Raw genomic sequence first — 16,697 nt, 5'->3', positions numbered from 1 at the left:
CAAAGAATTTCCATTCTTGGGGCTGAGGATATAGCTCAGTTGGTAGAATGCTTGCCTCACATGCACAAGGCCCTGTATTTGATCCCCAGCACCACAAAAAAGAAAAAAGATTTCCACTCTTTAGAATGAATGACTTCCACAAAAGTTCATAAAAGTAGTAAATAATAAAATATGGACTTTTATAATTTAGTTTGAAAATTTATTTGGAGTTTTAATTGGTTAGGGAATGGAAAAGACTTTTAGGAATAAAACATTTGGACCCTTTGAGAGCAACTTTCACATCATGCTCCTTATTGCCCTAGAAGGAAGGTAGGTGTGGAAGACAAGATGAGTCTGGGATGACAAAGTTTTTATGAATATGAACAGCAGCTCTTGGTGAGCTCCTGAGTAGAGAAGCTTGAAAAGCTCATGAGCTTTCACCTGAAAAATAATTAGGATGTAGAAGTCAGGGGCTACAGAAGCAGCAGTTCCATCATTGGGTATTCTGTTAGGGACTGGCAATAGGATATATTGAATATCCATTAATCAGAAGTCCTTTAGGAGGACTCTGTTTGAATTCAGTAATCAAATTCCAAAAACAGAAATGAAAGGAAAATTCATGGAGTCTCTTTAAAGGAATTAAAAAAGAACATAGCAAAGGGAATAATTTTAGGGAAAAAAGTAAAAATGACTTCCTCTCTTTAGCTGTACATCTACAATGTAGAAAACCCATGCTTGAAATCCATAAAGTATATCTGAGGCATAGTTTTCAAAACAATAGAAGTTAAATTGTGATTTAAAAACTTTGATATGGGCTGGGGATGTGGCTCAAGCAGTAGCGCGATTGCCTGGCATGCGTGTGGCCCAGGTTCGATCCTCAGCACCACATGCAAAACAAAGATGTTGTGTCCGGCGAGAACTGAAAAATAAATATTAAAAAAAAGTCTCCTTCCATTTAAAAATAAATAAATAAAAATAAAAACTTTGATATTTTCCTTTGTGCTGATGCCAATCTGATAAAAGCATTCTATGAATCTGAAAAGATATAGAAAAATGTGCTTCTGGCTTTTAAACTGTCTAGTCACATGTTAATCTAACATCTGAGAAGTAAATGTTTTCATTGTACTGTATAGTTATTTTTTTAACAATCTACATACAGTTTTCAAAACAGTAATTATTTAGGATTAACATCTTTTGGGTAGGAAATCAGGAATGTAGATAAAGAATATTTAACATGCTTAAAGAAAAAAGCCATCAAACAGTCTCTATGAGTCATCAGATGTTCTTAACTGTTTGATCTTTGGTATCTGATTATGATATGACAGTGTTGTGTACCCTCCAAAGGAATATGACTAGGAAGAGAGTGATGCAAATATTTTTCCTGGAATACAAATTAAAAATTCCACTGTGATAATCATAATAAGAGCTAATGCTTACATAGTGTTTACTATATGCCAGCCACTATTATAAGAGATTTAAATAAATCAACTCAAGTGTTCAAAACAACCCTATGAAATAGCTGCTATTATTCTCCATTTGACTGACAAGAAAAAAATCAACCATAAAGAGGGTAAGTAACTTTTTTAGGCTATAGTCTTAATCCTTAAACATGATGCTATTATGCTGCCTCAGTGGTAAAGGAAAGTTGATAAATGCCTGATGGAATAGAAATGTGACCCAAAGTGCATGGACTCAAGGGTCCTCCAACCTAGGGATTGTTTGGCTAGAGTTATCTAATTTTTAAAGTAAGGAATAAAAGAGAAAAATAAGAAAGAAAAATAAAATGCCAAGTACATGTGAAAAGAATAGAAAAACATGCTGAAAGACAAATGACCTATATATTAAGAGAGATTACATATTTTTAAAAATAAAGTTTGAGTTCCTTGGGAAATATATATAGAACACAAATTCTGGCATGAAAAAAAAACTTAAAAGTTTTTCTCATAACACAACTATATTAGGATAACATAGACTAGAAATGTGATTGCAAACTCTAGTTTTGTTAAAACCCAGGAATATCACAAAATTTTATTTCACATTTCTTTTATAAATTAAACATCACAATGGGTGGGATTTTTTTCTGTATAAAAGTTGAGAAGGTAGAAATTCTGGGAAGCCTGGTTTAAGCAGAAAGCACATTCCATAAGGAGTCAAGATAAGTTACTGAGTCTTGGTTTTCTCAACTAAAAGATTTCTTACTTGCTCTTATATACATCACAGATATGTACAGGATGAATTTGAGTAAGAGTAGTTTAAATTATTAGAAAGAATTTCATAATTGAAGTTGGTTAGTTACCACTATTTTTTAATGTCTTTATTTTACATTTTTTATGTGGTGCTGAGGATCAAACCAGGTGCTTTGTGCATGCTAGGTGAGCGCTCTACCAATGAGCCACAACCCCAACCCTATTACCACTATTTTCAAGTCCTGAACAGTAGAAGGATTTTCATGTAAAGGGGTCTCTTCAAGTACCTTCAGTGAAATATTAAAATAGATACAGTTTCATAGCTCATTATTTGGTTTAGAAAAATGATATTTTGAATTAATCATAATTTTGTCAGTGTGCATATGACTGTAAAAATGATAGGTGATGAGCAGTCTAGAAAATTAAAAACTGGTTGAATTGTTTCTGATGTTTTGAGTAGCTTTACAGTCATCATCTGGTAGTGATGTACATGTAATTTCCTGCAATTATTAAGTGTATGTTTCTTTTTTTCTGTGATAGCATTAATCTGAGATAGGATTCAAGTTTGATCCAGTTTGGTGGAATGGTATGGAATAATGTAGTTATAGGATGAAATACTATCAGACATTAAAATTGATTTTATAGTAGAGTAGCTGAAAAATGTTCACAATCAAGTATGTAAAATTTTGTGAAATATTATGTAAGTAACTTATTTAAAAAAATAAGTGTGGAAAGTTATACATATTAAAACACTGACAGTTGTGGTTATTCTTAGCAAGTTGGTTAAGAGCAGGGTTTTCTCTTTTTATGTAGTTCTCTGGATTTTACAAAGAACATGTGTTAATATTGTAATGGGGGAATGGGAGAAAAAGAAAACTAGGAGGGTAAGAAATCTGTATACCTATATGGCAAGTGCATCGTTGAGTAGTAGCACCTTGATTTATATTTCTTTGTTTCTGTTATTTATTTTCAAATTTTATGCTGAGCATATGTATTATTTTTTATTATTAAAAACCCAGTAAGCTTGTCTAGTGGTTGTAATGACCTTGCCTTTTTTAAACTTACTTTCACAATTATTTTTAAAATTAATATGTACTCATTGTAGTGAACCATAGAAATAAAAATGAATTAAAAATAAGTTTAAAAATCATCCATAACTGTACTATACCTTGAATAATCTTTTTAGGAATAAGTTTTAGAATTATTTAACCTGTAGTTACATGAAGTGGGTCAAATCACAGCTGTGTTACTTAATTTGGCACATTTCTTAACCACTCTGTGCCTTGGTTATCATTTGTACAATGATACTAGTAATGGTACTAATCTCATTAGAGAATTAATGTTATATATGTAAAGTGCATAAAACTCTTTGGTACATAGAAATGTGACCTATCATTATTGAGCTATACTGTATAAATTTGGATTATGCCTTTTAAGATTGACATTATTATACAAGATTTCCCCCATCATATTAAAATATCTTTGTTTTGTGTGTGGGAGGGGGGTACTAGGGACTGAATCCAGGGCTTTGCATATGCTAGGCAACTGCTCTGCCACTGAGCTATATTACCAGCCCTCTTTGTTATATTTAATGAACTATGATAAATGAAATGAACTATGGTATTTCATCACGTAAATAAATGTACATAATTTACTTAATAGGTCTCTTCTCATTGGACATTTGCTGTATCACCAAAGTAAAGCTTCTATTTATTAGATTCAATTTAAAAGTTAATTATGTTTTAAATTGAGGGACAATTCATATTTATTTGACTCTTAATCAGCAGTAGGCATTACAGTTTCAATTCTTAACCAGACCACCCATCTGGAATAAGGAATCTTGTGTATGTGAGAACTTGTTACAGCAAATACACTGAATTAGAGTCATAACTGTTGCATTTTATACAGAAAAATTCTACAATAGGAAAACATTGTTGTAATCTCAGAAGTTCAATTTAAAATCTAAATGAAATTTTATTTTCCACAGATGGTTGGTAAACACTTTTTCCTAGTTCAGACAAAGGAAGTATCCATGAAACCTGAGGATGCTCAAAGGGTTTTTCGGGAAAAAGCACCTGACTTCCTTCCTCTTCTGAACAAAGGTACCTTCCAGATGATTAGTGTACTTTTGTGGTTATTTTCTTGACCTCAGATTTGATTTACTCTTAACATTTCTCTTACATTGCCTTCTTTTTCTCATTTGTTCTATGTCTTTTCCTGGTACTGTTCAGAAATGTCAAATTTTCATATCATTCAAGAAGCCCTACATAAGTGACTAGAAATTGGGCATTAGTTTTTTCCCTGTTCTATGTTCTTAATACTTAAGAGTCACATGTTATTATGTATTTTGTTACTTTTAGTTTGTCAAAGATGTACTTTGATCATACTGAAAAAGAAATAAGAAATATAATAAAGTGTTATAGTATTTAATGTGCTTAATATAATTAACTTCCCATGTAGAAAGTTAATGCTATCAATAATTTTAGATACTGGATATGTCTAAAAGGATTTGGAGTTTATATGCCCTCTGGAAGGGTTGATGTATGCCTATCTGTATTTGGAGTTATACTGATTCTACAGGACAGAGTATTATTTATCTGCTCAGAACAGGGACATTGTCTGCTCAAAGTACATCAGGATTTTCTTGACTGGCATGAGCAAATATCAATAGTGATATGCAGTGCTTATTGGTGTACCTTAAAGACAGAGTACATGTACATGTATATGTTCTTTATGTTTAAATAAATTATAACAAACTACAAAAATCTGTGTGAAATGTTGGAGGACTGTTAGAATAAATTTCATAAGTAATGCTGGGTGTTATTCAGCTATTAAATATTAACTCAGGGGCTGGGGCTGTATGTAGTTCAGTGGCAGAGTACTTGCCCAGCAAGCATGAGGCACTGAGTTCTATCCTCAGCACCATATAAAAATAAAAAACAAATAAAATAAAGGCATTCTGTCCATCTACAACTATAAAAAATTAACTCAGCATTTCATATACTTGTAAATATATATATTATATATATACTTATAAATCTTAGAGTAAATTGGTGATAACCATGTTTATATACACGTGTGTATATGTATATAAAATTATGACCTGGCCCCAATGATGCAAAAATTTTGACACAGGAACCTTCAAATGGAACCTTAAATATGAACCTTTAAACTCTTAACAGCTTCCAGAAATGAAATGACATAATAAGTGGACATCCTCAAGTGTGAGGGTTAGGAATAAAGTGAACATATGGGTAGGTCTAAATTAATGATTTATGTATTTTTGTGATGTTAGTGAAGTAGTATCATAGAAATGCTCTAATCCAAATAGTAATATCTGCATTTAAATAACAGAATGTTCCACATGGAAGTGGTAAAATGTCCTGTTGCTGCAAAAAGTAGAACTAAAGTGAATGAGAAGATGTTATAGAAATTTCAGGAAATAAACATGGACAGATCTTTAAAACCATAGTTGCCCATAGGAAGTACTTAAAAACTGATGTGGTCATGTCACAAGGTCACAAAAGCCAACTTGAAGGAGGAGTTTTCAGTGATCAATTTTGGTGACAATTTGGCCATCTAAAAGAATAGCGGGTTGGAGATGTAGGTCAGTGGTAGAGCAGTTGAGTGCTTACCTAGCAGTGTGAGGCCCTGGGTTCAATCCCAGTACCAAAAAAGTGAAGATACTAACTTAACAATAAAAGAAATCCATGCATCCATGGTGATAAAAAAGGAGAGGGAATAAAGGAACAGTCATCTATTTACAGAATATTGTGAGCTAATGGATGTAGAAGAAATTATGTATACTTTGGAAATCACCATTTTTCAACCTCAATGTAATAATTATTTCACACAAAGATTATCAGTGGATGCTAAAATTATGGGAGGGGAGTTGCTAAGAAATAGGATATTTGTACATTCTGATTTAAAGGGGGAAATCTTACAGCAAAGATTTGATGATCACCTTGTTAAAGTAATGATCAAAAGTAACATCAATGATGAACAGTTTCACATTGTGTTTTCCCTGATGTAATGCAATGACAAATATACCACATCACCTGGGAAGTGTTTTTGCCAAGACTTAAGAAGTTAAGAAAAGACTTAACTTCTAGTTTATGGGAAGGAAAGGAAATAAGTTAAATGATACCATGAGGAAACAAATTAGACAAATCCAAAACAAGACATTCTACAAGACAACTGGTTGTTTCTTTAGACAGTGTCATGGAAAACAAAAATATGGAGGAACTCTTCTAGATTAAAGATTCTAAACATAACAATTGAATGCGATGAGTGAACCTTGATTGGATCTTGGATTGGGGTGTGTGGGCTATAATGCTATAAAAGGCATTTTGAGGACAACTGAGGAAATTTGAAGATGGTATGGGATTATTTTTAATTTCTGTAGGTATGTCACTTTTCCTTAAATGATGGTAATTGTGCTTATATAGCAGATGCAGGCTGTATCATGATGTCAGTAAAACAAAACAAAGCATTTGTGTGCACGTGGTATACAGCAAGTAATAGAGCAAATGTGGCCAAACTTTGATTTTTGGTGGGTGTAGGGGGAAGGCAAATGGATATTTATGTTCTTCTTTAAACTCTTGTATAATGCATGAAATTTTTAAAAATTACAAGTTGGGGAAAATTTTTAAGCTGCCTAATTGGAAGAGTGAGCATGCTGTCAGCATAGATATTCCAACAGAGTGGAATGCAATGGGTCCTTATATTAGTCATTCTGAGACAGAGTTCTCGATCTTGGCATTGTTGACATTTTAGGTCTCCTACTTCTGTTATGGGTGGCTATCCTGTACATTATAAGATGTTCAGGAACATTTCTGGCCTCAAACCACTAGATATTAGTAGTTCCAGTTGTGGCATCCAAAGTGTTTCCAGACATTGCCAAATGTCCTCTAGGGGGCAAAATTGCTCCCAGTTGAGAACCACTGTTCTAAGAGTGAACTTTTAAAAAAATTCACTTTTATCTTAATTTGTACCTCAGAGTCTCTATATTTTCCTCTTCATTTAAAGTAGTCACCATTATTTATTTTTATTTAATGAATTATTGTTTTTGTTTTGTTTTTTGGTGCCAGGGATTGAATCAAGGGATGCTTAACCACTGCGACACATCCCTAGCCCTATGTATTTTGAGACAGGGTCTCACTAAGTTGTGGAGGCTGGTCTTGAGCTTGGCATCCTCTTGCCTCAGCCTCCTGTGTTTCTGGGAATACAGACGTGTGCCACCATGCCTAGCTTTTTAAATAAAGCTTTTTGGCCCAAATAAGATAATTCATTATTCTTCATTTTGAGAACTTTCCAAACCCCCAAAATCCTCAGAACTATCTAGGGTGCTTTTAAAGATATAAATGTCCAACTTCCACCTCAAAAAGAATGATTCAAAAATCTCTGAGACATACCTTTAGAATCTGAATGTTTAAGTTCCCAGATAGTTCTGAAAACTAATTAGATTTGGGTTCCTTTGTTTTAGAGTCATTCATTCAACAAACATAGTAGATGAGGTCTGAGAAGTAGCAGAGAAATTAGATGATGTAAGAACTTCTAGGCACCGTAGAGATTTTGCATTCTAGTCTCAATGACATGAAAAGCTACTGGGCATTTTTATTTGTGGGGTTTTTTTTGTCTTTTTAAAATGAACTTTTATAATGAAATGATTTTAGGATTACAGATAAATTATAAAGCTAGCACAGAGAGTTTCTGTATAACCTTTACCTGGCTCTGTCTAATGTTAACATAGCCATGTTATATTCGTCAAAACTAAGAAATTTACGTCAGTAAAATGCTGTTTACCTTCAACTATAGAATTTATTCAGATTTCACCAATTTTTCTACTTATGTCATTTTTCAGTTTCAGAATTCAGTTCAGGATCCCACACTGTTTTTACTTGCTGTGCCTCGTTAATCTCCTCCAATCTCTGATAGTTCCTCAGTCTGTCCTTTTTTATAACCTTGACTTTTTTGAGCAGTTCTGGTCAATTATTTTGAGGAATGTCCCTCAACTTGGGTTTGATGTTTTGTCTACTTAAACCAGAGTTATGGGTTTTGGAGAGGAGGCGAAGTGCCCTTGTTTACATGTAACATCATGGGGCACAGGATATCAATATGAGTTGGTATCTGCCAGGTTTTTCCTCTGAAAAGTTTCTGTTTCTCTTCCATACTCTAGTCTTTGGAAGTGAATCACTAAGACTAGCCTAAACACAAGGAGAGAATTATCCGGAAGCAGTATCCATATACATTATTTGTAATTCTTCTGTAAGAGATTTGTTCTTTTTTTTTTTTTTTTTTTAAAGAGAGAGTGAGAGACAGAGGGGGACAGAGAGAGCGAGAGAGAGAGAATTTTAACATTTATTTATTTTTTTCTTAGTTCTTGGCGGACACAACATCTTTGTTGGTATGTGGTGCTGCTGAGGATCGAACCTGGGCCGCACGCATGCTAGGCGAGCGCGCTACCGCTTGAGCCACATCCCCAGCCCCAAGAGATTTGTTCTTTCTCCCCCATTCATTTATTCAACAGTTTATTTCTATCAATATTGACTCATGGCTATGTATTTTATTGTTTGGTTATAATCCAATATTATCAAGTTGTTCCATTTTTAACCATAGGGAGCTTTTCAGGATTGAGTTCCCTGTCCCTTTGACATATTCCTATCCTTTTGATTTTTTAATGCTTCTTTACCTTCTGGCTCTAGAAGATATTCCAAGCTCATCCTGCATTTTCTTTGTCCTAGAAATAATGTCACCTATTTCTCTAAGGAACCTGATGACTTGTATTTTAGAATGGTTGGAAACCAAGATCTGGGTGTTAGATGTACCCATTACTCCTGGAATACCACTGGTTCTAGGCCTTTTCAATGCACAGAAGTAGAAAATACATGTTTGATTATTAACCCATATTTACATGATATCTATAATTCGTTCTGTTATCTATCTGTATATACATTCAAATATCTTTGACCCTATTCCAGCACCACAGGGTTCATCTTAGCCTCTCTTCTTGTATCTTACTCAAAATGAATTATTTGGCTCCCATTATCTATAATTTAGTCAAGCATTTGTTTGTCCCTAGCATACATAAAATGTAGTTTTAGAGTTACTAACCCATAACCTTGTGAGAAACTTATTTACCAACTAGAGTGCAGTGGTCTTAAAGTAACCACTCAAAACACAGTTCAGTCTGCATGGTTTTGATAGATGTATAGCATTCACCACCGCATAACATAGAAGGCAGTTACAGCCTACAAATTTCCCTCATGTGGCCCCTTTATAGTCAGTCAACCACAGCTCCCAACAACTGATTTGTTTTCTATCTCTGTAATTTTGCCTTTTCCAGAATGTTCCATAAATGGAACCATATACTCTGTAGCCTTTTGGGTTTGGCTTCTTTCATTTATTAAAGTACACTTATGATTCAACCATCTTGCTGAGGGACTCAATAACTTGTTTCTTTTTATTGCTGAATAGTATTCCTTGTATGGATATAGCACAGTTTGTTTTTCCCCTTACTTGTTGGAACGCTGTGTTTCCAGTTTTTGCAAATTATGAATAAAAGCTGCTATGAATTGTATGTATAGGTTTCAGAGTATACCTAACCTTTCAAATTGCTTGAGTAAACACAAAGCAGTGGGATTGTCAAGTGGTAGGGTAAGTATTTGTTTAACTTCATAAGAAACTGCCAAACTTCTGGGTGTGATGACGCATACCTATAGTCCCAGTACTTGAGAGGCTGATGCTTGACCTAGAATTTGAGGCCAGCCGGGGCAATTTAGTGAGAATATATATACATATATATGAATGAAATTACAACACTCGTTTCCTAAGTGGCTGTACTATTTTGCATTCTTGCCAGCTATTAATGAGAATTCCTGTTCTTATGCATCCTTACCAGCATTTTGTATTGTCAGTTTTCTCTTTCTTTTCTTTTCTTTTTTTTTTCCTTTTTGGTGTTGGGGATTGAAACCAGGGCCTCATGTATGCTAGGCAAGTGCTTTACCACCAAGCTAGGCAAGTGCTGTACCACTAAAAGGCATAGCCTTTTATCAGTTTTGTAACAGGTGTGTCATGGATTCTCCTGTTCTTTTAATCACCTTTTTATCTTGGAATAATTTTAGGTTCATGGGAAAATTGTTAAGATAATTCAAATAGCTCCCATCTACCTTTTAAGGAGTTTTCCTAGTTTTAATATCTTACATAACCATGGTACATTTTCTAGGTATTTATGCCATTTGTTAATAGAAACAATTCTATTTCTTCTTTTTTTTTCTTTGTACTGGGGATTTAACCCAGGGGTACTTTACCACTGAGCTACATCCCTAGTCCTTTTTTTTTTTTTTTTTTTGAGACAGGATCTTCTAAGTTGCTGAGGAAGCCCTTGATCTTGGGATCCTTGTGCCTCATCCTTCTGAGTTGCTGGGATTGTAGGCATATACCACTGCATCCAGCTCTTATTTTTCTATATGTATGCTTTTCATTCCTTTCTCCTGCATTATTATACTGGCTAGGATTTCACTATGATGTATATAGTGAAAGAGGACATCTTTTCCTTCTCTCGGGATACAAATGTTCAGTCTCACCATTAAGAATGATGCCATTTGTAGTTTTTTCACACATACCTGTTATGTTATGGGAGTTTCTGTCTATTCCTAGTTTGCTGTGTTTTTATTATTCATGGATAATAAATTTTGTTGAATGCTTTTTCTGCATTTATCAATGTGATCATGTTTTTACTATTCATTTAATCTGATAAATGACTTTTATTAATAACTGAATGTTGAACCAGCTTTGTATTCCTGAGATGAACCTCCTTCATGATGACATATTATCCCTTTTAATATATTTCTAGATTCAGTTTGATAATATATGTATACTTTTTGGTTTTATTTTTTGGTACTGGGAATTGAACCCAGCATCTTGCGCATGCTAAGCACACACTATACCACTGGACAGTACCCTAGCCTGCTAATATTTTGTGGGGGTATTTGCATATTTGTTCATGAAGGATGTTGGTCTGTAGTTTTCCTTTTCTATAATGTCTTTATCTGGTTTTTGCATTAGGATAATGCTAGCCTCATAAAATGTAACCTCCTCTTTTATGATCTTGAAGTGACTGCAGAAAATTAGTATAATTTCTTCCTTAAATGTATAGTAGAATTCACCAGTGAGATTATCTGGGCCTGGAGATTTCTTCTTTAGAAGACTTTTAACTATAAATTTAATTAGTTTATTATATATAGGACTCTGGGCTATTTTTTCTTCTTGAGTGAATTTTATAGTTTGTGTCTTCAGGGAATTGTTGGACTTCATCTAAGTTATTGAATCCATGGGCATAGAGTTGTTTATAGTATTTCCTTATTGCCTGTGTGATCAGTAGTGATGTCTTTCTTTCATTTCTGCTGTTGCTAATTTGAGACCCCTCCCCATCACTCTCACTCTCTAATGTTCCCATTAGTCTAGACACTTGTCTCTTCAAACCCAGTGCCTTGTGTATGCTAGGCAAGCATTCTACCACTGAGCTACATACCCATCCTCAATTTATTCATCTTATACAAAATTGAAAGTTTCTGTGCTTTGATTAATATCTCCTCATTTCCCCCATCCACTGGCAACCATCATTTTTTCTACATTTCCATGAGTTCAACTTTTAGATTCCACATCTAAGTAAGATCATACAGTATTTGTCTTGCTTTTTTCTGATTTATTTCATTGAGCATAATGCCCTCCAGGTTCAAATGGCAGGATTTCCTTCTTTTTATTGCTGAATAATATTCTTTTGTATATGTATGCCACATTTTCTTTCTCTATTCATCTGTCAGCAGATACTTAGGTTGATCCCAAGTCTTTGCTATTATTAGTAATGCTGCAATGAACATAGGGGGCAAATATGTCTCCCAGATAATGATTTTATTTCTCTTGACTCTATACTTTGTATATATGGGATTACTGGATCATATGATAATTATATTTTTAATATTTTGAGTAACTGGTTTCCAATATTGACTATAGAAATTTACAGTCCCATCAACAGCACACAAGAGTTCTCTTTGCTCCATATCCCCTTTGGTACTGGGGATTAAGCCCAGGGGTGCTTTACCACTGAGCTACATCCCCAACCCTTTTCACTTTTTATTTTGAGACGGGTTCTCACTAAGTTTCTTAGGACCTCGCTAAGTTCTGAGAGGCTGCCTCCCAAATCACTGGAATTATAGGCATGTGCCACTGCACTTCTCTTTTTGATAATAGCATTCTGACATATAAGAGTTGAAATCTCATTATGGTTTTGATTTGCATTTCCCTGATGATTAGTAATGTTCATCATATTTTCATATAAAGTTTATCATTTTATTGATAATTTCAAAAAATAGCTTTTTGTCTGATTTTTCCTTATTGATTTTCTTTTCAATTTCATTGATTTCTACTCTGATATTCATCTCCTTCTTTTTACTAGCTTTAGATTTTATTTGCTCTTTCTCTTGTTTCTTTAGGTTTGAGCATAGGTTACTGATTTTAGATGCACTATACTGTTGATTCATTAACATTGAAATCATAGGGCTGGGGTTATGGCTTAGTGGTAGAGTGCTTGCTTAGCATGTGTGAGGCACTGGGTTCCATCATCAGCACCACAGAAAAGTTTGTTTTTTTTTTTTAAAGAAATCACCAATAAAAAAAATTTAAAAATAAATAAATAAATAAATAAAATTAAAAAAAAAAAAAAAAAAAGAAATAGCTATGGGGCTGGGGATGTGGCTCAAGCAGTAGCGCGCTCGCCTGGCATGCGTGCGGCCCGGGTTCCATGCTCAGCACCACATACCAACAAAGATGTTGTGTCCGCCGAGAACTAAAAAATAAATATTAAAAATTCAAAAAAAAAAAAAGAAATCACATCTAACAGCATTTACAACTTAGAAGCTTTTCTAATGCATATTTTCTCATGAGGTTCAGAAAAGCCTTCCTCAGCGTAGGAACACTGGGAAGCACTTCAGCACCATGTTTGGGGACCATTTTAAATAGTGAAATCATGGAAAACATAAAAATATGAAAAATATGGCACTACCCAGACGGCAAAACTGAACACTTGTTTAGAGTATGAGAGCTGAACCAAGAAGGCGGAGAGCATCTGCTTGTTCGGCTTCAGATGGGAACATTCACATCAGGGAAGTCAAGTTTTTTGCAGCTCTGCAAGTCCAAGAAAAAACATGAAAACACTGCAAGTATTGATTTTCTGCAAGTATTGATTTGACAAATAATTTTAGCAAGTAGGCAAATTCACAATAAAGGGATTTGCCAATGAGGATCATCTGTGTATATATTTAATGTTAAAATTTTTTCTTTAAGTACTATGGTTATATCTTGAAAATTTCAATATATATATTTTCATTTTCATTAAATTCAGGGTTTGGCAAAATGTGGCCCACTATTTGCTGTAGTAAATGAAGTTTTATTGGAGCACAGCCATGCTCATTCTTTTATCTGTTATGTTTTGTGATACAACAGCAGAGTTGATTAGTTATTGATTCGTGACAGACACTGTATAGCACACAAAGCCTAAATTATTTTCTATCTGGCCCTTTACAGAGAAAGTATGTTGACCCTTGACTTAGTTAAAAACATTTTTAGTTCCCATTCAGACTTTTCTGTTGATCCATGTATTGTTTAGAAATATGATATCCAAACATTTTGGGATTGCCCAGATTTATTTGTTATTGATTTCCATGTTTTTCTCTTATGGTCCAAGAATGCATATTTGTATGATTTCTGTTTTCTTTAATTAGTGAGTTTTTTTATGTCATGGGATATGGTCTATCTTTGTGAATATTCCCTGTGCATATGAAAAGAATGTGTACCTGCTGTTGCTGGTGGAATGTTCTATAAATGACCACTAGGTGAGCTTGATGGATAGTGCTATTTAAATCATCTGTATGCTTAATCATTTTCTGCCACCTTGTTCCTAACACTGGTGAGATAGTAGTGTTGAGATCTCCAGCTGTAATTATGGAGTGAAAATGTATTTTCCACAATGTAATTTTTTTAAAATTTAGGATTATCCACATGTTAATCAAAACTGGTGCACTGGTACATCAGAATATTATTATGTTGCTTATTAGAAGTTCATTATATTCTAGTTAAAGAATATTAACTAAATTGCATGCCTATGTAATTCTACTAAAATTGTATTTCTGTATTCTACATTCTGTTCTCCTTATAGAAAACAGGACATTTCAGTAATAAATGCCTAAACTAGTGCTTTCTTGTAGTAATTCTGAATAAAAGTATTCTCTATTCCACCTTAGTTCACACTTTCTACTCTGTGAAACTGGAATCTTACATTTTATTAACAGCTTTTTATTTCAGTGTTTTTGGAAATTTCCTTATGTACTGCCTCTACTCAAAAGTAGAGTTTAATGACCCCATGTGTCCCATCCCCTAGTTTCTTACCTTTTTCTCATTCTTTAAAAAATCTATAATCTGCTTGGTGCAGTGGCACATGTCTGTAATACCAGTGGCTCAGGAGGCTTGAAGCAGAAAGCAGAAAGATCAAAAGTTTAATGCCAGTCTCAGCAACTTAGTGAGACCCTGTCTCAAAATTAAAAATAAAAAGGGCTTGAAATGTTGCTCAGTGGTTAAGTGCCCCTAGGTTCAATCCCCAGTACAAAAATTAAAATCTATAATCTCTTTTTAATCAAATTTTGATTTGTCCTGACTTTTCATCCCTAAGCATTTCAGTGTCTATGTGAAAGAAAACAAAATTAAAAACAGATATTTTCTTAAGTAACCACAATGCATCTAACAGTTAACAGTTAACAATAATTCTGTAAGATCATCTAATATCCAGTCTGTATGCAAATTACCCCAATTATCTAATAGAATTCTTTATGTAGTTTTAGAGTTAATTTGATCCAGATCCAAAATAGACCCACTCATTGTAATTGGTTGTTTTGTATTTATCTCTTAACCAAAAACAGATATTCTTCCTCCTCTTTTTGTTTCATGCCTTTGTCTTGTTGAAAACAGTTGGTCAACTGTCTTTTAGTATTCTTGGGACTAATTCGTTCTAGACTAGAAGTTAGATCAAAGCCTTATTTACATTCAGGTTTAATTATTTTATTGGCAATAATTCTTCATAGGCAGTACTATTTTGCTTTAAATGAGAAGGTAAATCATGTTTGATTGTTGTACTTTCAGTCATGCTAACATTGATCAGTGGATTCAGGTGGTAATGACCTTATCAATTTAGCATCCCTATAGGATGCTGAAAAAAACGTGATTTTTGCCTAAACCAGTTATTTTAATAGGATTTGCAAAATGACCAGTTTCTAATTGTATCAATACCTCTGTCTGCATTTATTAATGGACATTAACAGAATTTCTCCTTGTATGCCAGAGGTGTTTAGCTAACTTGAAATATGCTTCATATTAGAAAAGCAGAATAAATAAAGAGAAAAATAAACATCAATTTTGACAGTAATGAATTGGTACCCTGGCAGCCTCCAGTGGTATACGGTGAGTTTTGTTTCTTTTTCTAAATATAATTATGAACTCATGAATTTTTATATATCAGTGTTTTAATAAACTGCAGGAATTATTTACCATGTCTCATCTTTGGCCAGAGGGAGCCCCTTAAGACTGGTATCTGTGTCCTTTTGATATAATTCCATTAGCCTTTGATAGCTTCATTGCTTTTTGGCTCAACAAGATATTCCAAATCAGACTGAAAATATAGTTGCTTGCCTAGTATGTTTGAGACCCTGGGTTTGATTCCCAGTACCAGAAAAAAGGGTGTTCCAGGTTGATCTTAATCCATTTCTTTTCCTAGACATGGAATTATCTATTTTTTAAAATTATTTAGTTGTTGTTAGTGGAGAATGAGGTTTAGAAATACAGGTGCTACTTATTACTGGGTTGTCATTTCTTCCAGTATTTACCAGTAGATTCAGCCAGAACTAAGTTTTTTTTTTAAAGCAAAAGAGATCATGAGTTCACATTGACATTTCTAAATGAAAAAATTAAGATTATACGCTTCTCTTTTATAAGGTTAACTTAGCTGTGTTTTATTAAAAATATATAGGAAGCTCTTCTCTGTCATGGCCTTTCTAAACTTGCCAGTTATATCTTTTTTATTTTAAAAAAATGTTTGGTTGTAGATCTATGCAATATCTTTGTTTTATTTTTATTTATTATTATGTGGTACTGAGGATCTAACCCAGTGTTTGACACATGCCAGGCAAGTGCTCTACCACTGAGCCACACCCCAGCCCCCAGATCTTTTATTTTTAATGAAAAAATTTAAATATAAAAAAACAGAATAGTATAACAAACCCCCATGCCTATCACCCAGCTTTAACAATTCCCAACTATGTTAGTTAGCTTTCCATTATTGTAACAAAATACCTGAGATAATCAATGTATTAAAAAGGAAAGGTTTGGTTTTGGCTCACAGTTTTGGAGGTTTCAGCCCATGACCAATTGGCCCTGTTGCTTTAGGCCTATTGGAGCACAGCATCCCATGACAGGAGCATGTGTCAG

The 16,697-nt window shown here is 33.9% G+C and overlaps 1 protein-coding gene across 4 annotated transcripts in view; it reads left to right on the top strand.

Moving 5' to 3' along the window:
* Positions 1-16,697, top strand: part of Rp2 (RP2 activator of ARL3 GTPase) — a 45,875-nt gene that overhangs the window by 20,867 nt on the left and 8,311 nt on the right. For all 4 annotated transcript variants that reach the window (XM_078034887.1, XM_013358020.4, XM_005324003.4 and 1 more), the window contains exon 3: positions 4,153-4,267. In XM_078034887.1, the coding sequence (XP_077891013.1) occupies positions 4,153-4,267 (115 nt within the window). The remainder of the gene's footprint in view (positions 1-4,152; positions 4,268-16,697) is intronic.

The sequence above is a fragment of the Ictidomys tridecemlineatus genome, chromosome X (genome assembly GCF_052094955.1).
Source record: "Ictidomys tridecemlineatus isolate mIctTri1 chromosome X, mIctTri1.hap1, whole genome shotgun sequence".
NCBI lineage: Eukaryota > Metazoa > Chordata > Mammalia > Rodentia > Sciuridae > Ictidomys > Ictidomys tridecemlineatus.
This window is presented reverse-complemented; position numbering and strand designations above follow the sequence as displayed.